At 48.6% G+C, this 21,300-nt stretch overlaps 1 protein-coding gene across 7 annotated transcripts in view; it reads left to right on the top strand.

Annotated features, from left to right (window-relative positions):
- Positions 1–21,300, top strand: part of SPTB (spectrin beta, erythrocytic) — a 141,708-nt gene that overhangs the window by 54,437 nt on the left and 65,971 nt on the right. For 2 of the 7 annotated variants that reach the window (XR_014810944.1, XM_013978290.3), the window contains exon 2: positions 7,049–7,247. Coding sequence is in view for 6 of the 7 variants with exons in the window: in XM_013978290.3 (XP_013833744.3) it covers positions 7,100–7,247 (148 nt within the window). In the remaining variant the exon portion in view is untranslated. Of the gene's footprint in view, positions 1–1,390; positions 1,795–2,143; positions 2,240–4,165; positions 4,364–7,048; positions 7,248–21,300 lie in introns of those variants that run through there. The other 5 variants (XM_084969430.1, XM_084969429.1, XM_084969431.1 and 2 more) reach the window with 5 other exon arrangements.

Below are 21,300 nucleotides of genomic sequence, written 5' to 3'. Positions count from 1 at the left end.
AAGTCCATGCAGGAAATGGTTAAGCACCTGGAGTGGAAACTTTAGAACATAAAAGGATGACAGATGCAAGACACTTGGCAGAGTCTTCATGACTGGTGGTGGTGATGGATCCACATTGAATAAGTGCTCCATACACATAAGTGGGCTATCTGCATGAGTACCACATGGGTCAAGGAATAAGGTGGGATAGAGGCTCCAGTGTTTGAGCTTAGGTCTCTAGGAAAAAGAGAATATTTATTGAGCACCTATATATCCCAAGCATAGTGCTAAGCACTGGAATACAGTAATGAACGAGACAGACTTGGCTGCTGTCTGCAAGGAACCTATAGTCTAGGCAGGAGGAGGCCAAAACGAAAGTAAACCGACAGATGCATGAGTAATTCGTTATGATGTGGGCTATGAAGGGGTCACACAAAGTGCCCACATTGAGGATGGCAAAGGACTCAGCTTACATGGGGTGCTTGGGGAGGACTTCCACAAGGGAGTGATATCTCAGAGGAGACCTGAGGAAGGAGGAGGAGCCATATACACAAAGATGCTCCAGGAAGTGTTCTAGACCAGAGGCACAGTGTGTGCAAGAGCCAGAGCTGGGGGAAATGGCAATTGAGAACTGAAAGGAGACCTACAGGTTGCAAGTTGTTGTCCTGTTCTTAGTGATGTTAAAATTCATCAGTGAATTCAGGTGTTGGGAACTTGATCCCATTGTATAATTCTCCATCAGTCTGTTATCTAATGGTTTTTTTTATTTTTATGAATCAATTGTTTTAGGAGAGCCTATTCCCAACTATTATTTCTTTTTTTTTTTTTGTCTTTTTTTTTGCCATTTCTTTGGGCTGCTCCTGCGGCATATGGAGGTTCCCAGGCTAGGGGTCCAATCGGAGCTGTAGCCACTGGCCTATGCCACAGCCACAGCAACTCGGGATCCGAGCCGCGTCTGCAACCTACACCACAGCTCACGGCAACGCCGGATCGTTAACCCACTGAGCAAGGTCAGGGATCAAACCCTCAACCTCATGGTTCCTAGTCGGATTTGTTAACCACTGCGCCATGACGGGAACTCCCCCAACTATTATTTCAACCTATTCTTGACCACTTCCAATGTTGAGACCACATTAGCTCCCTGTGCAGTTTTCATCAGAGAAGAAAGAAGAAGAGAAATTAGACATTCAGCTTTTCACTTGGAGTACCACAGAATTACTACGTATTCTGAAAGAGGTGGCCAGTGACTGTCTTGAAAGAAGTGAGTTGGGAGAGATGAGAAGTAGGAGTGGATTTCAGTAGCTTTCTGTAAATGTGAGTATCGAGTCCAAGGATCCCAATAGAACATAACCTTTGAAAACTATATACTAAGAGTATCATCTCTCCTCTCTCCTTTAATCATTCCCAGCAGACATTTGCCTCTGTGTTGGACGTGAGGCGCTGATGGATGTTGTTAAGAGAAAGGGCTGATGGGCCAGTCCCCATAGCAGAGCTGAGCAGCACCTGTTCCCCAGTCAGATCCCTGCAAGAACTCTTGGGGCCAGGATCCCACACTCCTCCCCCATCCAGGCAGCTGCAGCAAAACTGAAGCCAGTTCTTAGTAGGACATTTTTCCATGATGAGGGTGGACAAGTTGTGACATGTGGGCCTGAAGTCCCTGCCTGGTGACAGACACTGGAGCAGAAGAGTCTGGGTAAAACCTTACCGAATAGCAATGGACTGGCATGACCAGGATATGATAAATACATGAAGATCCTGGATAGTGGCAATGATGGATGGGAACCTTGAGACATTAAGAACCCACGCCACACCCCGGTAAGGATGCACTGGCAGCCAGGCTGGGTGGGGATGGGAACTGTGGACTGTGGGAAAGCAGAATGTGTTCTGGGGAGAGGAAGCAGCTTGGCCCAGGGACTGCTGGTGACATCCATCTCCTGGAAAGGTCACCTGCAGGTGGTATGCTTGCCTGGGTCTCACTGTCACCCCATGGTCCTGAAACTCCCCTCCTCTGCTGTCCTGGGAGCCTTCTGCTCAGGCTTAGCCATATTGAGACTGAGCTGTAATTTCTAGGTAGAGGCATCTGCTAGACAGATGGAGGTTGGGGATGGAGATGGATTTAGAGTACTTGACACTGGGTGTCTCATTGGTTCTCATGCTCTTTCAGCGTGCATTTCTATACGTGACTGTTCTTTAAGGTGTCTGTGAATATGCAATGAGAGTACGGTCAAGGTCAAAGGGAGCAGAAGGATGTTCCATTTTGGTAAGTGCATTGGCAGAAAAGTTCCAGAGAAGTTTTAGGATTTAATCTTCTGACCTGGGTTGCCATAGTACCAAAATATGTTTTATTATTGTTATTATTATTATTTTGTCTTTTGTCTTTTTAGGGCCACACCCACAGCATATAGAGTTTCCCAGGCTAGGGGTCTAATCAGAGCTGTAGCTAGCAGCCTACACCACAGCTCACTGCAACGCTGGATCCTTAACCCACTGAGCGAGGCCAGGGATTGAAGCCGCATCCTCATGGATACTGGTAGGGTTCATTAACCACTGAGCCATGACAGGAACGCCCCGAAATATGTTAAAAGCAGGTTTGCAGTAGCATAAAAGGACAGGAAAAAATAGGAAGTAGGCAAGGGATCAAATCTTACAGCTAAAGAGAGAATAGAGTCTACATTCTCTGTTTAAGGAAAACTGTATTGAAGCTCTCACAACAGCCTGCACCTGTGACCCTGCTAAGGTAGCATGGCATCAGACTGTATGTCCCCTGTTTTCCACTCCTAGACTTTGTTGCTGTTCACATTTTCGTGGTCCAGGAAAGAGGAGGTGGGGAGGGGAGGGGAAGAAAAGAGCATCCATCCTCTTCTGCTCAGCACTGCAGGGAGGGCTGAAGGGAGCTCTCATGAGGGCTCTGGCAGCACCCTGCAGACAGGGAGAGAAGCTGGCACAGCAGCCAATTCCTGGGTTTCTACCCGCCCCAGGGATTGGCTGGGCAAAGCATGTGGGGTTTGCAGTTCCGAGGCCTAACACCTGATCTCTGAAGCGGATGGGTCCCTGGGCATGGGAGCGAAGGGTGGGGCTGTGGGTTGCATCAGTGATGTTGTGAAATCCATTTCCCAGGCAGGAGTTCCTTGTGCAAGTGGGAGTGCTGTGCAATTCCATGGGCTTTTCAGTACTGAGCTGTGGGCCAGTCTTCTATGGACCCATGCTGCTCAAAGCGTAACCTGGATAAGGCCGAGCCTTGGACTCTGTGTTTGGAGATAGACCTGCCCCACTGCTGACAGGCAGGCAGATGGACAAGGGCAGGCAGGATCTCCTGGGCACAGGCCAGAGAAGACCCATCTACCCTCTGATAAAGGTCTGGTGGGTTATCAGAAGGACTTCTAGGGGACCTGAAGGTGAATCAGAGGGTGAAGGAACAAGGAACTCCTTTTTACATCTTTTTTCCTGGGTTCGCTGGCAGGGAATTGAGGGGCAAGTTGGGACCTATTTTCAGCTGTGGGATTGCTGTCTGCCTTGCTTCGGGAGGCCCAATCTGGCTGCATAGATGAATTATATCCCTAAAAAGGTGACTGAATTGTGGCGTTGTCGATGCTGTGGCTCGGGTTCAATCCCTGGCCTGGGAACTTCTGCCAAAAAAAAAAAAAAAAAGCCACCAAACAAAAAACTGTGACTGAATCACCTCAACTCCAGGTTCTCTTCCTGTATCAACTTAAATGTCATTTTCCTGACCCCCCCATTCGGTTAGGTGTCCCCACCATGACTGCCCAGTCTATGCTCTTCTTTTTGGTCCTGGTGGTTTCTTCGTTGCCAGGCTTTGGACAGTTATGGGTGACCCTGGGTTGAAATTGGTGTTCCAGGTTATCTGGTGGGAATAACCATCTGTATCTTCCCTCTTTTCTTACTTTGCTCTCTTCTGCTTCTCACACCTGATTCTCCACGCTTCTCCCCTTGGCACTGAACACACTGGCCGCCCCACCCCTTTGGCGCTGATGGGATGCCATCTGGGCAGGCCGCTGGGGTGGGCACGGCTGGGGGGCAGGAGGAAGAGGGCCTCTCTTTAGTTTCTGAATCTCTTTCCTGGTGTTTGTCTTCAGGGACCTGACCCTTCTTAAAAAAAACAAAACAAAACAAAAAAACGGAGATGTGTATTTAGACCCATGCTTGTGTTTTTTCACAATCCCGGCAGAGCCACTGCCTGGCTGCTGCCTTCTCAGAGCTGCGGTCGCAGGAGGCCTGGCGTTTTTAAGCAGGATGAATTGCTGTCGAGTGGCTGCTCTCCCGCACCCGGGGCCATCAATCTTGTCTTGAACGCCGGGGCCTGCTGGTCTGGCTGCTCAGGCTCATCTTTCTGGGGCAGACTTATTTACGGAGCCACGCAGCAAAGGTAATCTCACTCCCCCCCGGCCCCGCGGCCTGGGCCTCTCCCAGCCACTCTTAAAAATAGCCCGAGCCCCGGAGGAGCGCCAGGGTCCGGTTACCTCCTGCCCGCAGGATCTGATCTCACCTCGCTTCCTGAGCCTGGCAGCTCGGTCCTGCTCAGGGGCCAGTGGTCAGCCTGTCAGTCCCTCTCCCACCCAGAGCTCCAAGCAGGCAGTAGTTTCCCTTAAGGGAGGTGGGAAGGGCATGGGGAGCCCAGCCCAGCCACCTCTGCCCAGTGCGATGGACATTTCAGCGCTGGAAGCAGCATGTCTGTCTGTCTGCCTGTCAGGAGGGACAAGGCTGTGGGGGTCCCTGGCCTGGAATCCCAGGATGTACCTTTTCGGGGTGATGGCTGGCTCCGCCACCTCCACCTTCCCTTGCCCTGCGTAGCGAACCCCTTGGCCAAGCGCTGGAAGCTGGGGAGTGGCCTCCGTCCCCACGTGCTGTGTTCTTTCCCCACCTGCTTCCCTAAAACCCACCCGCTCAAGGGGGATAAAGTGGCCTCTTCCCAGCACAGCAGAGATTCCCGGCATGACCTTGGCGAGCCTCGTCCCCCAGGCCTTGGTTTCCTCCCTTGTGCCGTTAGGGTGGATCGTTCTGGCTGCTGTCGTACCTCAAAGGGATGTGGTGGGATTGATTAATCAGACTGGGGGAAAGAGTCTGAAGTCTGAAGAGACTGAAAAATAAGGGCTCTAGCGCTGCAGTTACGCTTGGGCTGGTGCGCTTGCTTCATTTCTTCCTCAGGCGTGTGCCTGCTTGGGTGGGTGGGTATGCATTGGATCAAGTGCGTGTGTGTATGTGTGGTGTGTGTGCACACGCTCCTGGAGGGCGTGGCTTACCTCACAGCTCACTAGTTGTCGGCACTTGTTATTCGTCTGCCTCACAGCCTCCCCACCCCCACTGCCTTTGTTCTCTTGGCTGGGAAGGCTCTGGGCTCCCTGTCCTCTGTTATAGACTCAATCTTGGGGTTCCGTAAGCAAGCTGGGGAGATGACGGAAGGGCAGGTACAGGTAAGGAAGTTAAGACTGAAGGGAGGGGAGTTCCCGTCGTGGCGCAGTGGTTAACAAATCCGATTAGGAACCATGAGTTTGTGGGTTCGATCCCTGGCCTCGATCAGTGGGTTAAGGATCCGGCATTGCCATGAGCTGTGGTGTAGGTTGCAGACGTGGCTCGGATCCCATATTGCTGTGGCTGTAGTATAGGCCAGTAACTGTAGCTCCAGTTGGACCCCTAGCCTGGGAACCTCCATATGCCATGGGTACGGCCCCTAAAAAGACATAAAAAAAAAAAAGGCTGATGGGAGGCTAGTTTTGGGGCAAAGGCCATAGGACATCCAGGACCAGCCTGGCCTCTCTAACCTCCTGTCCCACTTTTTCCCTGGCCTCACTCCACCTCCAGTGGCATTTTGTAAGGTTCCTAGATTTTGCCACACACTTTCTTACCTTCAGAACTTTGCGCCTGCCCTTTCTTCCCTTTGTTTGGACTCGTTCCTTTCTATCTGTCCTTTTCCAGGATGCCTCCAAGCTTCCTTTAGGAATCAGCTTAAACTTTCCTTCCCCCAACACCCAGCCCCTAGCATGAGTTGCTCACGTTCCCTCGTCGTTTCTCCATTGTGGCACAAGGTCACACCTTATTGTTATTGCTTCTTTAATCATCTCTCTTGGTGCGAGTACAAGCTCCATGAGGACAGGGCCCTTCCTGTCTGGCTCATAATTGCCTGGCACAGGACCTGCCAGCTGGTAGGGATTCGGTGCATATTCACATCAATCAGGAACGAATGAATGAGCATGCGTGGTAAATGACAAGTAAGCGGGGACCCCGTGCTCCTGATGCCCGTGGCCACCGCATAGATGAACACACACTGCTCTATTGTCTGTGGGCTCCCCTCCCCACCCCACCCCACCATCATGCTGATGGTCTTGAGGCGACAGCAGGCTCATCTGGCTCCTTGGTCTGTCCTGAGATGCAACAGAAGGACTTGTCCGAGCACCTAGTCCCGCTTCAGGGAAGGCAAAACCAAGGGCTCAGTTTTCTCAATGTTTGCTGCAGGGAAAGAACTCTGGGGCTCCTGGACAGCCTCCGGGAGGAGTCAACTTTCCCCAGTGCAGATGCTAGGGCTGGTGGCACCCGTGTCCTCTTAAAGCTCACGCTTATCTCTCTGCCCACTGAGTGATGGTGGAGTCAGACTCAACCAACTCCCACCTTCTCCCCTCTCCTTCCTTGTCCCTGCACCCACCAGGTTGGGTCCTGGCCCCAGTCCACGGGTGGGACTGCTCCTGCCAGTGTGCCCCTGCCAGCCTCCAGCTCCCAGGAGAGCTGCTATCGCTGCCACCCGCGGTAGCAGCAGGTTTGGAGGAAGCAGGCTTGCTGCGACTGACGTCTCCACCTGCTGGTCGTCCTGACCCTGCATGCAGCTCTCCCTTCTCTGCCGCCACTGCTGCTGTTACTGTTGCTGCTGCTGCTGTTGCAATATTTTATAACCGAGGACCCAGAGACCCTGGGTAGGAAGCATGGCCAGGCAGAGGGCACTGTGCGCAGCTCCTGCAAGAATCCACTCCTGTTGGAGGCTCCAGATGAGTTCTCCCTGAGACAAAGTCCAAGGGGGTGGGAGCTAACCCTCTGACTGTGTTGCTGTCACCCCCCCACCCAGGGACCCTTCCATGAAGACTGAGGCAGGCGTAGCTGCTGAGAGCCTGCTGACATGACGTCGGCCACGGAGTTTGAAAACGTGGGCAACCAGCCACCGTACAGCCGGATCAATGCCCGCTGGGATGCCCCGGACGATGAGCTGGATAATGACAACAGCTCAGCCAGGCTCTTTGAGAGGTCCCGGATCAAGGCCTTGGCAGGTACTCTTTGGGGCTGTGGGGGTTAGGGGAGCTGCCCTCTCAACACGAAGGTTCACTGCCCTTCCCACCTGCGGTGAACCGTCTGTGTGTGTTGGCATGGCGGGGATGGAGACGTGGTTGCATGGCTCAGAGAGGCCAGGTCCCCTTGGGAGGGAGCACAGATCAGGCAGCCTCTGCTCCCACACGTCCCCCACCTCCTTCCAGGCGCGTGGAGAGGGGGAGCCCAGTGGGCCCTGCCCTCTACCTCTGTTCCAAATGACCTGTGGCCAAAGTCAGAAGTAAGAGACAGTCTGGGCAAAGGAGTATGTAAGGGGTGTGTGCCGGGCAGAGGTGCTGGGGCCTCATTCTGTACCTCCATCTCCTGCCTCGTCCTGGAGGGAGGAACTGTTGTCTTCTTCTCTGTGGCCCCAAAAGAAAAGAGTGATTTGATAGGAAATTGAGAACAGATAACATCCTCCCCACACTGCCTCAGAAAGGAGGATTTTCTGGACTAAACCTCTTATCCTTAGACTGGAATTAGATTTTTATTTTAGCATGTTTGTGATAGATGTGTGTGTGTGTGTGAGAGAGAGAGAGATAGAGAGAGAGAGGACCTTTAATCTCTAGTAGAAATGGCTTCTCCCCCTGTTGGCCGAGATCTGATTGTTGGGACCCCTTCCACCCCCACCCACCCACCCACCCCTGTGCCTCCCTGGAGCCCGGCCCCAGGTAGCTATGTTCTGACCCTAAGTCTTTGTCCAATAAAGAAAGTTTGGGGAGTTCCCGTCGTGGCGCAGTGGTTAACGAATACGACTAGGAACCATGAGGTTGCGGGTTCGGTCCCTGCCCTTGCTCAGTGGGTTAACGATCCGGCGTTGCCGTGAGCTGTGGTGTAGGTTGCAGACGCGGCTCGGATCCTGTGTTGCTGTGGCTCTGGTGTAGGCCGGTGGCTACAGCTCCGATTCAACCCCTAGCCTGGGAACCTCCATATGCCGCGGGAACGGCCCAAGAAATAGCAACAACAACAACAACAAAACAACAACAACAAAAAAGACAAAAGACAAAAAAAAAAAAAAAAAAGAAAGTTTAGCTTCCATAGGGTGGTGTGGTGTGTGGGTACATATGGGAAAAAGGGGTCCTTCACCTGCTCCACCGGAGACCAGCCCAGATCACACTTGTTTTCCCATCACCAATTGTCCCCATCTTCCACCCTTTCCCATGAGCACTCTCTGGGTTGATTCTCCCACTGCCCCCTCACTCATGGCCCCCCTGAGAGGTTCCTGGTATGACTTTTCCACCTTCCTGCCCTCCACTCTGCTCCCCAGTGCAAGGTCTCCAGCTGACATTGAGGTGTGAGGAAGGTCCAGGCATGAGACCACGATGACCTTTCACCTCAGTGGGTCTAGGCTTCCCAGCCTCACAAAAGGGATAGAGTACCTCATTCCCTTGTCACTGCGGACTCATTGACATCTCAGCCATCACCCTTTTGGTCCTTGCTCTTTGCAGGAAAATCCCTTTCTTCTTCCTTCATCTCCTCGTCACCACCCGCTACCCCACCGATCCTTCCTTGGTTTTCACTGGGGATGTATAAGAGCACCAACCCCTTGCTTTTGCTTAGGTAACTTTAAACTCTTTAAATAACCAAACGCGGAACCCTTGCCTTTGCCAATCTGGTTTGACCTTCTTTGTGTCCTCTGCTGACTGGGTCTGGCTGCAGTGACCCTGGCGATAGAGCTGGAGGGTGAGGGGTACCGTGTTCCATAAAGTTTACCAAAGGACAGCTCGAGGAGTGGGGCTGTCTTTTGTACAGGGATCCTTTGATCTGTTTCACAGAGAACCTGTTTTTTAAGAAACGAGGGTCAATACCATTTTAACAATTACCCATTGTGTTCCTATGATGTATAAAGCCAAACCCCTACCCTGACTTGAACATGGAGGCAGGGAACACAGAGTTGGATTCAAAGTCGTATCTGTCTCTGAGGAGTTTATGATCTGGTAGGAAAATGACCAATGTGTATAATTAATTAACATGAATAGAATTAGAGAAGCACTATAGGAAAGATACATAGTTAAATAGCAATGAGAGAACAAAGAGGGAAGAGTGGGGAGAATCAGGGACTTGTTTATGGAAGAGGTCATCCCTGGGCTTAAGATTGAGGGGTGTGTGTGATCTTGACAGGTGGGTGGGCTGAGAATGGGTCTGGTTGGCCAATAGGGAGGGTGGCCTGGTCTGACCCAAGTGCAGCCTGGGAAACTGGTGGAAGTGGGTGGAGCAAGTTGATCAGGAAAGAGCCTCCGCCAGCCTTGTCTGGTCCTCATGAAGAGTGTGCATCTGATCTGTCAAAGCACCTGAAAGCCCCCAGAAGAAGTGGAACTGCAGAGTTGCATGCCTGGATCTTAGCAACTCAGAACTTCTGGCTAAGAAGTAAACACACAAGTTTGGAGTCCATTCAGGATTTTTTAAAACAAAAGCCTAGCCAGTTTACTGACATTCCTCTCCTGAGAGTCCACTTGGAGTGACCAGTGGGAGAAGCCAAAGCTTTGAGAAGGTCCAACATAGAGTGGCCAGATGGACCATTCTGGTGGGTAAGCCGAGCAGAGAAAGGAGGTGTCCGTCTCCCCAGCCCACCCTGGATTTAACTTCTTGACGATTTTCTCTTCAGTGCCATTGCTGGGGCTCCTTGGCACTCTAGGCAGAGGTCAGCCTTTCCAAAGAGGCTTAGGGAGCACAAGCTGCCTTTGTCCCCATCACTCCCCCACTCCTAAGAGTATTAACAGTAAGGAAGGCACATGGCTCTATGTTCTTATAAGATGGTGGTGATCTGCTTTGCAGGTGTATGGGGCAGGGTTGGAGAGGTCGGCCAGGCCTCTTCTGTCTGAAATTGAAGGTCCTGGGATAAGGAGGAAAATGGATTCAGATCCTGGATCCATCAGTAAAGCTACCGCTGTGGAGCATGGTTGAGTCCATCGCCTGTTTTACAAAATGGAAACAGTAGTTTTTCCCAAAGAGGTTGTGAAGCTCCAGTAAGACCAGGTGTATGAAAGTTTTCTTTTAATAAATGCTAGGTGAATATTAGTGTTTACAGGGAATCTTCTTAGGAATAGTATCTTTCTGTCCCTTCTCTTTCCCCAGCTCAGATATTCAAGATCATCAGCTCAGCCAGCATCCCAGTTACCCTGGCCTGGTACAGGGCCAGTTTCTTCCTTCTTAACCCCCACTCTCTTTTATCTTAGTAGGTTTAAGTGGAAAAAAAGAGCCAGGGACCAGTGAAATGAGGCTAATGCTTGTGCTTGGAGCACGTGGTTTGGTCCCCAGAGATCCAGTGTCCATGGGGATGAAGCCCCCTGTAGTACAGATCTTTCTCCAGGCTATTTAGCCAGGATTCCAGCTGTGTTTCTGCCATCAGTTGGGTGATAGGAATGACCCTGGAAACCAAAGGACAATGAGGCCCTGTTAGATGCTCTTCCTCACAGTCCTTCTGAGCTTAGTGACCCAGAGTTAGAAGACTGGCAGTTAACTGGACTCCGTCTGTTCTTCCTCTCAAGTCACCTTCCTCTCAGCTCCAGAGGAAATATTTCCTAGTCTGCCTTTCAGACCAACCCCAGCGCTTCCTCCTGGGGCAGAAATAAATAAGCCATCTGGTTATTCTGCCTGAAAACTGCCACGTTGGTATCCAAATACCTGCCTTCTCTCCAGAGTGAATCACCCTGGATTTGAAACTGTGGATCAGCCTGACAAAAAGCAAAGGGGGAGGTGGGTAAGCAAATGCTGTGGGAGGCTCCTGCATGGGGCTGGATTTGACCTTGGCAACGCCAAGGGGAGGGAGGGGGGCCCGGCAGGAGTACTTGCCCAGTAGGTCTCTGGGCAGATGTTGCTCTCAGCGTCAGCTTCTAAAGCCAGCAGCACTTCCTGAGTTTGGTGGTGGGTACGTCCTGAGACTTCTTCCTGAACAGCAGGCCGTTCTCTGACTTGATGGCTGCTTCTGGCACCTTCCTACTTTGGGGACCTGCTTTGAAAGATTAGAGGAAGAGGAGCAGCTGGAAAGCCCAGGTTCCTATCCCTCCAAAAGGTTTCAGCCTTCGTGTTTCAGTAAAATGTGTCCCCTCCCCAGTGCCCCTCAAACCACCTCATTGTCACTCATCTCACTTCTTGTCCTTCATACTGGAAGCCGTAAGGTAAACGTTTGCAGGTCTGGATGAGGGACAAAGCACTGCAGGCTACAAGGAATTTCCAACCACAATATCCGCTTCCTTGTCCCAGAGGAGGCCTCCACCCGCACACACCCACATACCTGGTTGTGCATGCCCATGAGGCGGGTGAGGATGCTGCCTCGGGGCAGATGTTGGCCCAGCTGGGAGAGGAGGAAGAGGAGGAAGTCAATAGAAAGATGCCCTGAAAAGAGAGACCCTGTGCATTAGTCCCCTCCCCACACCCCTGCCTTATGCATGCACACAGCGCAGCGTCCCCAAACCCCAGGTGCCTCCGTTGTGTGATTTCCAGCTCTCTTCAGAGGCATCTGGAAGGTTGCAGTGCAGGGGTGGGGGTGGGGCAGTCCGAAGCCTTCTGAGAAGGCTGAGAGGAGGGGAGCACCCGGCATGTCCTTCCTCATCTTCTTTGGCTCATGGAACAATTACTGAGGGCTAGACTGCACAGAGCCGCCCCTTTGGACACAGGGCACAAATTCGTGTTGCCCCTCTGGTTTTGCCTTTCCATCGGAATCCTGGCAAGATTCCACACGAGAGATGTGCTCCCTTTCTGCATTCTCTCTGAGTAGCCTTCTTACTAGAATTGACCTGAGTCCGAGTGGGGAGGTTGGTTGAGGACAATGCAGGGACGGCAACAGGGCAGCAGGTGCACTGCAGGCTTGGTCCCTGTGCTCTGAAGCACATGGCTGCTGCCACTTTGAACCTTGAACGTCTTCCAGACCCACTGTGCCTCAGGCCCCAAGGTTACGTTCTCTGACCAGCAGGTATTCCATCAAAGCTTTAGGATAGTGGTCTTCAGACCCAGCTGCTCCCTGCCCACCAGGTTTGACTCCCTGGAAACTTCTCAGAGAGGGTGGTATGGCCTCCATCCTGACTTTGGTGGCAAAATGGGGTGCTTAGGCTCATCCCACCTGCTCATTTCACCACCTGCATCAGATAACACTGAGCCCAGGTGCCCCAGTTGCCTAAGAAGGAATTTGTAGGAGTTCCTGTTGTGGCTCAGCAGCTTAAGAACCTGACTTGTATCTATGAGGATGTGGGTTTGATCCCTGGCCTCGCTCAGTGGGTTGAGGATCTGGTGTTGCCCCAAGCTGTGGCATAGATCACAGATGCAGCTCGGATCCCGTGTTGCTGTGACCGTGGTGAAGGCTGACAGCAGCAGCTCCCATCCAACCCCTAGCCCTGGAACTCCCATATGCCGCAGGTGTGGCCCTAAAAAGAGAAAGGGCAGGGGTTCTTTATGTCCAGAGAGTGAATGGTTTCTTCTGGAGAGCAGGATTTCACCACAGTTGTGCAGGGAGGGGTCAGCAGGTTCTGGGAAACCTGTTACGGTGACACTTTCAGAAGCAGCTGCTGGAGACCAAGGCCTCAGGTGTGAATGGTCCGAATGTCTCTATTCAGCCACCTGTGAGGACAAAGATCATGTCATTAATGAGAGGTTTTTAAAATGTTTTCCTCTCATATTTCAAAATGTGGAACGGAGGTCTATTTAGAGACTGTATATTGGGAAAATGTACTATTCATGGAAATATCTTTAATCATCAGCAGTCATTTTAATGTACTGTCAGAAGAAAAAAAATAATTGGCTCAGCAGCTTTCTCTTGGAGGTCAGCCACTGTGAGTCCTCCTTCCTCCCCTGAGACAGGCCACTGTGCAGATAAAGCTGCCAGTTACCTGTGCAAAGCGACCTGCGAGGAGGCCACTGTTTCCCCTGCCCAGGACATAACACTTTCCCCCATTGTCCCCTCTGGATAAAAGCTGTTCTTCCTCTTCTAGAAGGCTTTGCAGAACCAAGACTCTTCCCCTTCTCTGGGTGACTGCTATCTATCATCGTGAAGATGCTTTATCAAATATTAATACGCTGAGGTTAATAATAAGACTCTGCTCCTTCCCCATGGGGTGCAGTCTGAGCAAGTCATGTTAATAGCCTCCTCTGTCTTTGGGACATTCCTGTGGGCTGTCAGCTTCTTTCTCCAGGGCAGGCTCTGACCCCAGGCCTTGACTGAGCTTTTGGCTCCTGGAAGCAGCCAGCACCCCCTCCCTTCTCCCCCTGTGGGCCCCCCCTGCATGCTGCTTGGCTAAAGAGGTGCCAGGAGTGCTGTTTTCAGAGCATCTGTAGCAATTGTTCATTTCCCCCTTTTATCATGTCACTGAGAAGGAATGACAAGGAGGCTGAGTAGCAGCTGAGTCTCTGGGAGCATTTTGCCTCCAAACCCTTTGGCTTTCAGACTCTGGAAACTGGATCAACTAGGAAATTTTGTTCTGAAGTCTAGAGAGAGAAATAGATCAAATAATCTCACATGTGTCTTTGTACATATAGATGTGTCCATCATGACAAATTATTATAAATGCTCTGAAGATTTACTGGGAACTGTGCATTTGTAATATAACCTACAGTTTAACTCGCCCAAGGATGAACAGGGACTTGTTTGAGTGAGAGTGTGAGGGGAGTGGTGGGTGGAGATGGGAGGGTGGGTGTGAGGGCAGGAGCCACGTCACCGGGGCCCTTGAAGGCCATGGGTATCTCCAGGGTCCTGGAAGGAAGCAGCGGGAAACTCAAAAGCTGTGGCTGAGGAGTTTAATGCAGGGATTGTTTGCAAAGGAGTGGCAGAGTCGGAGCATCAAAGGGTGGGAGCCTTTAGCAGGATGAATTGTAGGCTCTTAGGACCGAAATGGTGGTCTTCAGTAAAGCCCAGAGAGATGGCATTGCTTCCTATCCATCAAAGTGCTAGTCACCAAGAAGTGACATGGTCGCATTTAGCTTTGAAAGATCACTCCAGCCTCGGGGGGGGGAGAATAAGTTGTGGAGCGGCCATAGAAAAGTCCTGTTGTGTCTCAGTGCTAACGAACCTGACTAGTATCCATGAGGATTTGGGGTCGATCCCTGGCTCTGGTCAGTGGGTTAAGGATCCGGCGTTGCCTCGAGCTGCAGTGTAGTTTGCAGACGTGGCTTGGATCTGGCATTGCTGTGGCTGTGGTGCAGACCTGCAGCTACAACTCTGATTCAACCCCTAGCCTGGGAACTTCCATATGCTGCAGGTGTGGACCTAAAAAGACAAAAAAAAAAAAAGAAAGAAAGAAGGAAAAGTTCAGGAAAGCGAAGGTGACAGGCTCAGCTTGGTGGCCACAGGAAGGAGAAAGTGGTCCATCCATCAATGTCACTCCTGCTATCATGGATTTCCCCAGTTAGGTGACCTTGGCTGTCATACATTTCTGCTCCTCAGGCCTCAGTTTCTTTTCCTGTAATACAGGGGGCTTGAACCAGATGATGCGGGAAGCCTTTCTAACTGGGGGGAAGCCCACTTGAGGCAGCACTGACCTTGTGCTTCTACCCTGAACTGTGGAGCTTTGGTTCCTGGCTTGGGGGAAGGGAATCAATCCTTTTCAGTAACTTAATGGATTCTCTAGAAGTTTTCTCTGTTCATTAAAGGCTAGGCTGAGGCTGAGTCCTGGACGTCTTGACTTCTACAGCCTCGGGTTCTCAGCAAGTGTCATCTCTCTGTGCAGCCACCACCTGCATACGTGACAATAGTGCTTTTTATACACATGTTCTCACTGGCCCTTCAACCACTCTGATGTAGGCAGGGCATAACTATTGCCATCCCCTTTGTGCATGAGGGAGGTCACATGTCAGAAAGTGCCAGGATAAGACTAGAATCCCAGGGTATTAAAATCAGCCCTGGGAGTTCCAGCTGTAGCTCAGTGGATTAAGAACCTGACTAGTACCCATGAGGATGTGGGTTCAGTCCCCGGCCTCACTCGATGGGTTCAGGATCCTGTGTTGCTGCAAGCTGCGGCATAGGTTGCAGATATAGCTTGGATCTGGTGTTGCCGTGGCTGTGGCATAGGGTGGCAGCGGGGGTTCCAATTCGACCCTTAGCCTGGGAACTTCCATGTGCCACAGGTGCATCCATAAAAAGAAGTAAAATAAAATTAAAATTAAAAAAACATCAACCCTGTGCTGTTTGGGCTATAGCACTTGGGCTTTCTCAAATGTCCTTCAGACTTGCTTATTTCCTCCTCTGCACCCCACTTGAGACATCTCTTTCCATTTTTCCTTTCACCCTCGGCCTCCTGAGCCTCTTTGAGTGAAATCCTGAACTCATTTTTCCTGATGTCTTACAGCCTCCAAATGCTGTCACCTGCCAGGACCAGCTGACCTTGTTCTGTAATGTTGTCCAAATCAGCTCTTGTCATTTCATTTCTGTAGTTCCCATGTCAATAGGGCCACAGCATCTCAGACAGACTTCTGCAGCTGCCTCTGAGCTGGTTTCCCAGGCTCCAGCCGTTCCCTTGTCCAATCCCATTTATGCAGAGCAGTTAGAATCTTTAGCCTCCAGCAAATTTTGAGTGAGGTATCACATTACTTCCAGGGAGTTCCCCTCATGGCTCAGTGGAAATAAATCTGACTAGTATCCATGAGGATTCAGGTTCAGTCCCTGGCCTGGCTCAGTGGGTTGGGGGTCTGGTGTTGCCATGAGCCGTGGTGTAGGTCACAGACGCAGCTTGGATCCCATGGCTGTGGCTGTAGCATAGGCCAGCAGCTGTAGCTCTGATCTACCCCTAGCTTGGGAATGTCCATGTGCAACAGGTGCAGCCCTAAAAAGCAGAAACAAAACAAAACAAAACAAAAGAACATCCAGGCTCTTCTTTACCTGGAGCATAAAGTTCAGATTCCCTAGACTGTCCTTTTACTTATTCGTCCCAGTAAGTTAACTGCTTCTCACTCTCACCTCAAACATGCACCCACGTACCTATATGCACACACGCGTGCACACACCTTTGCCAGTTTTCACCAGAGGCTTTGAGCAAGACCTCTTCTTCCTTCCCTGCCATTCTAAAAACCATTATCATCCTCAAACCCTCAGAACTAGCCTTCCTCAAAAATTTTTTTTTAGTTTAAACAGATATATGATAACATTTCTTTTCCTACAATATGTACTGTATTCTATTTTTTTTTTTTTAAATAGGGGATTGGAGTTCCTGTCATGGCGCAGTGATTAGCAAATCCAACTAGGAGCCACGAGGTTGCGGGTTCGGTCCCTGACCTTGCTCAGTGGGTTAAGGATCTGGTGTTGCCGTGAGCTGTGGTGTAGGTTGCACACACAGCTTGGATCCCGCATTGCTGTGGCTGTGGTGTAGGTTGGTGGCTACAGCTCTGATTAGACCCCTAGCCTGGGAACCTCCATATGCCGTGGGGGCAGCCCAAGAAAAGCCAAAAAGACCAAAAAAAAAAAAAAAGAGGGGGCGATTACTTTTATATCTTTAAACATTTTTATTATGCAAGAATATATATTTAGCGTAGAAAAGATTGGGAAAGCAGATAAAGAGAAAACTAGAGACATTGTTAATATCCCTATATAGATACTATGAAGGCCTGTGGGTATATGATTGTGTATATGTATAAATATTAACATTATCTTTCATATTATAGCCTTACAACCTTTTTCACAGAGAAATATATTCTGAATATCTCTTCATGTGTGTAACATGCAGATTGTCATTTTCTTGGCCGTAGAGTGTTCCTTTGTATTAATGTCCCCAGATTTACTTAACCGGTATCTTAGTGTTCAACTCTGATCACATTTAGAGTCAGTCTTAGGTGCTTTATTCTTGCACTTACAAGAATATGTATAGGTGCTCCATGGTGGCACAGCAGGTTAAGGATCTGTCACTGCTCTGGCTTGGGTTGCTGCTGTGGCCTAAGTTTGATCGTTGGCCCAGGAAGTTCTGTGTGCCAGGGGCGTGGCCAAAAATGCGTGTATATTCAAATATGAATTTGCATATGTAGTAAGTATCTTAATGTTCTCTTTTAGAATCAACCCTAGCTGTATCTTAAGTCCTTATGGGCAGGGGAGTTATCTTCTAGCTGTTCACAATGCCAATATGATGAAGGTTGGTTGGTTGAAAGAAAAATTCCTCTCCAAACTAAACCAGAAGAGTAGATTTTTGGGCCAGCAGCATCATTTATGATGTGTCACTGAGGAGCTGCCCCTATGCTGGGCTTTATAATGGAGGCATATGCATCATTTAGGTTTGTCACAAGTTCATGGGCGTTAAAGCAGCACTCACTCAGGTTCCCTAAGCTCTTGGTTTTCTGGCATGAGAAGGAGAGAAATCCCAAGTTATAAACCTGCAAACGGCTTAATATTAAACGATTGTTTCCAGGCCTAGACTAGTGGTCCATGGCTTCCCATGGACCCACTTGCCTTTCTGACCTTCTAGATTTACCCACAGCTTAAAGCCATGTGCTGGTAAAAATGCAGATGTGCTCAAGTAGGATAGCTTTTTTCCTTCATCAGTCATTTTTCCCTCAGTGTTTGTATTGTATATCCTATTTTTTTCTTTATGACAGCTGTTGTTTCTTATTATAAAAGTAGGACATGTTCATTGCAGACATTTTATTAAACATAGATAAGGAGGGAGTTCCCTGGTGGTGCAGTGGGTTAAGGATCAGCATTGTCACAGCTGTGGCTTGGGTCATTGCTATGATGTGGGTTTGATCCTTGGCTCAGAAATTCCACATGCCAGGGGTGCAGTGAAAAAGGGGGGAGAAACATAAACAAAAAAAACCTTATCATCCACAGTCTTAACCCCCAGCTGAAACAATGACCAGCGTTAGCATTTTTCTATGATTCTGTGCATATGGGTCTAAAAAGTAGGTTCATATTATTCATGTAGTTTTATAATCTGAATTTTCCCTTGTGTATTTTAATATCCCTTCTTGCCATTGAAAGTTCTTCTTCTGCCTTATTTACATACTTACAAATGTACCAAAATTATTGACTAATCCCCTATTGAATATTTAAACTACTCTTCTCTACTTTGAGAGCAGACCTTTAACAGAAAAGAGGGAGAGGCATGAAGCAGTCAAGGAATTTTACAGGATGCCCTCGGTCTAAAACTGGGAATAAATAGATGGGCCTAGAAATGGGTGATTAAATTTCCAAAGATATTTCATCTTTACCACGTAGCTCAAGAACAGCCAATAGGTAACAAGGCTCTTACTTTTGTAACAGCCCCGCTGGGAACTTTTACCAACAAACTTCTAGAATGCTGGTGACTTCAGGAGGAAAAGCAAGTAGCAGAGTGGACAGGGCTAGCAGCTGATGTGCTGTTGCCAAGAATGGTGCTGGGAGGTTGAAGGTAGAGCCAAGAGATCTGGCAAAGTGTAACATAAGAGAAGGAAAGAGCCTTGTCCCCTGAGGGGAGAAGTGTGTGCTTTGGTACCCCTGTAGGGAAAATCAGAGGGTAAGACCTCAGTGTAGCTGTGTAGCCACAGCAGGGTGGAGTGTACCCCGCCGTCTTTAGGACTCACAGACCTCACTTCCCAGGCTCGGGATGGGTTGGGGGGTACGCCTAGGCTCATAAACCTCCCTCTCCCTTCCACCTCTCTCGTGGGCTCAGGTGGTTAACTATGCTTATGACTTTTGTATGGTGAAAAGTCCCTGAGGCGGGACATACCAAGGAACCAAACTATCTTGGAGAAAGGGGGGAAGGAAAAAGTTTAATATTTCCTTTAGAAAAAGGGAGTTCCCTCGTGGCTCAGTGGGTTAAGGATCCGGCATCCAGCATCCTGTAGCTCTGATTTCAGCTGTGGCATGTGTTCCATCCCTGGCCTAGGAATTTCCACATGCTGCAGTCATGGCCAAAAGAAAAAAAAGAAAAGTGCATATGTGGGTTTTTTTTTGTTTTGTTTTGTTTTTTTTAGGGCCACACCTGCAGCATATGGAGGTTCCCAGGCTAGGGGTCCAATGGGAGCTGTAGCTGCCAGCCTGCGCCACAGCCACAGCAACACGGGATCTGAGCTGCATCTGCGACCTACGCCACAGCTCACAGCAACACTGGATCCTTAACCCACTGAGCGAGGTCAGGGATCAAACCGGTAACCTCATGGTTCCTAATTGGATTCGTTAACCACTGAGCCACAACGGGAACTCCCTGAAAGTGTATATATTGAATGAGTAATACAGACTCCAGGTAGTTAAAACTTTTTTTATCTTTTGTAAAGATACAAAAGGGCAAATAATAAGTGTTATTCCCATCTCAGTCCTCCAGACCCATATCTTTCCCTGTAACTAGTGTTATCAATTTATCATGTATTTTTCCAGGAATATTTTATGCATATATTAACAAACAGTGGATATTGTTTTTCTCTGCTTCTTTTCCATACTGTGCTTTTTCCCCCCACCCAATATATCTTGAAGATTGTTTTATAGTAATATGTAAACAGCATTATTCTTTTTTGCAGCTGTATAGTATTCCATTGTATGGACATACAATTTTAATTTAACCACTTCTCTATGGGTAGTCATTTAGGTTGTCGTCATCTTCTGCTGTTTCCAAAATGCGGTGAGTAAACTGGTATGTAGATCATTTTGCAAAAGCGTAAGTCTATCTGTGGGATAAATTCCTAGAAGTGGAATTACTGGGTTTAGAAGTACATACAGTTGTAATTCTCTGTCTTGCCAAATTGCCTTTTATACCCTCTCCAGCAACATAGGAATGTTATTTCTGCTGACATCCTTGCCAACGTGGTATTTTATCATACTTTGGGATTTTTGCCAACCTGTTAAGGGAAACATAGTGTCTTGGTGTACTTTCATTTTACTTTCTGACTTATGAAAAACTTCAAACATCCACGAAAGCAGAGATAAAGTATAATGCATCATCACTTAGATTTAACAACTGTTCATATTTGGCTATATTTGCTTATCCATTGGGGGATTGAAGTATTTTTAGAGTAAACTCAAGATTCTCATGACATTGTACTATTAATACTTTAGTGTTTATATGTGTGTGTATGTGTATATCTGAATATCTGAACAGCAAGAGCATTTCCCACCTAGCTATAATACCATTATTATACCTAATAAAATGAACAATTGATCCTCTAATACAATCTAAGATCCACTTAATATTCAAGTTTTCCAGTTGTTTCAAAAATGCCTTTTATGATTAGTTTGTTCAAACTAATTAAGGCCTGTGTATTACGCTTGTGTGTATACTTTTAAAATTTTTCATTGAGGTACAATTGATTTGCAGTGTTGTGTTAATTTCTGCTATACAGCAAAGTGACTCAGTTATACATATATATTTTTTCATATTCTTTTCCATTATGGTTTATCACAGGATGTTGAATATAGTTCCCTGTTCTGTACAATAGGACTTTGTTGTTTATCCATCCTATATATACTAGTTTGCCTCTACTAATCCCAGACTCTCAATCCTCCCTTCACCATCCCCACCTTGGCAGCCACATGTCTGTTCTCTATGTCTGAGTCTCTTTTTGTTTCATGGATATGTTGATTTGTGTCATTTTAGATTCCACATGTAAGTGGTACCATATGATATTGGTCTTTCTCTTTGACTTCACTTAGAATGATAATCTCTAGGTCCATCCATGTTGCTGCAAATGGCATTATTTCATTGTTTTTTATGGCTAATATTCCACTGTGTATATGTATCACATCTTCTTTACCCATTAATCTGTCAGTGGACATTTAGGTTGTTTCCGTGTCTTGGCTATTGGAAACAGAGCTGCTGCGAACATAGGGGTGCATGTATCTTTTCAAATTATAGTTTTGTCTGAGTATATGCCCAAGAGTGGGATTGCTGGATCATATGGCAACTCTATTTGTAGTTTTTTGAGGGACCTTCACACTATTTTCCATAATGGCTGCCCCAGTTTACATTATCTTTGTATTTCTATTATAAATCACTTGGACATCTTTTTCTGTGTTTAAGAGACTTATTGTTATTTTTATCTTTTAGGGCCGCACTCCCGGCATATGGAACTTGCCTGGCTAGGGGTCATATCAGAGCTACAGCTGCTGGCCTACACCACAGCCACAGCAATGCCAGATCC

The sequence above is a fragment of the Sus scrofa genome, chromosome 7, assembly GCF_054392235.1.
Source record: "Sus scrofa isolate SSC_HxYL_T2T_F1_AM1 chromosome 7, Sscrofa_HxYL_maternal_Yorkshire_Landrace_v2.0, whole genome shotgun sequence".
Classification (NCBI taxonomy): domain Eukaryota; kingdom Metazoa; phylum Chordata; class Mammalia; order Artiodactyla; family Suidae; genus Sus; species Sus scrofa.
The sequence above is the reverse complement of the archived record's forward strand: the minus strand, read 5'-3'. Positions and strand labels throughout refer to the sequence as shown.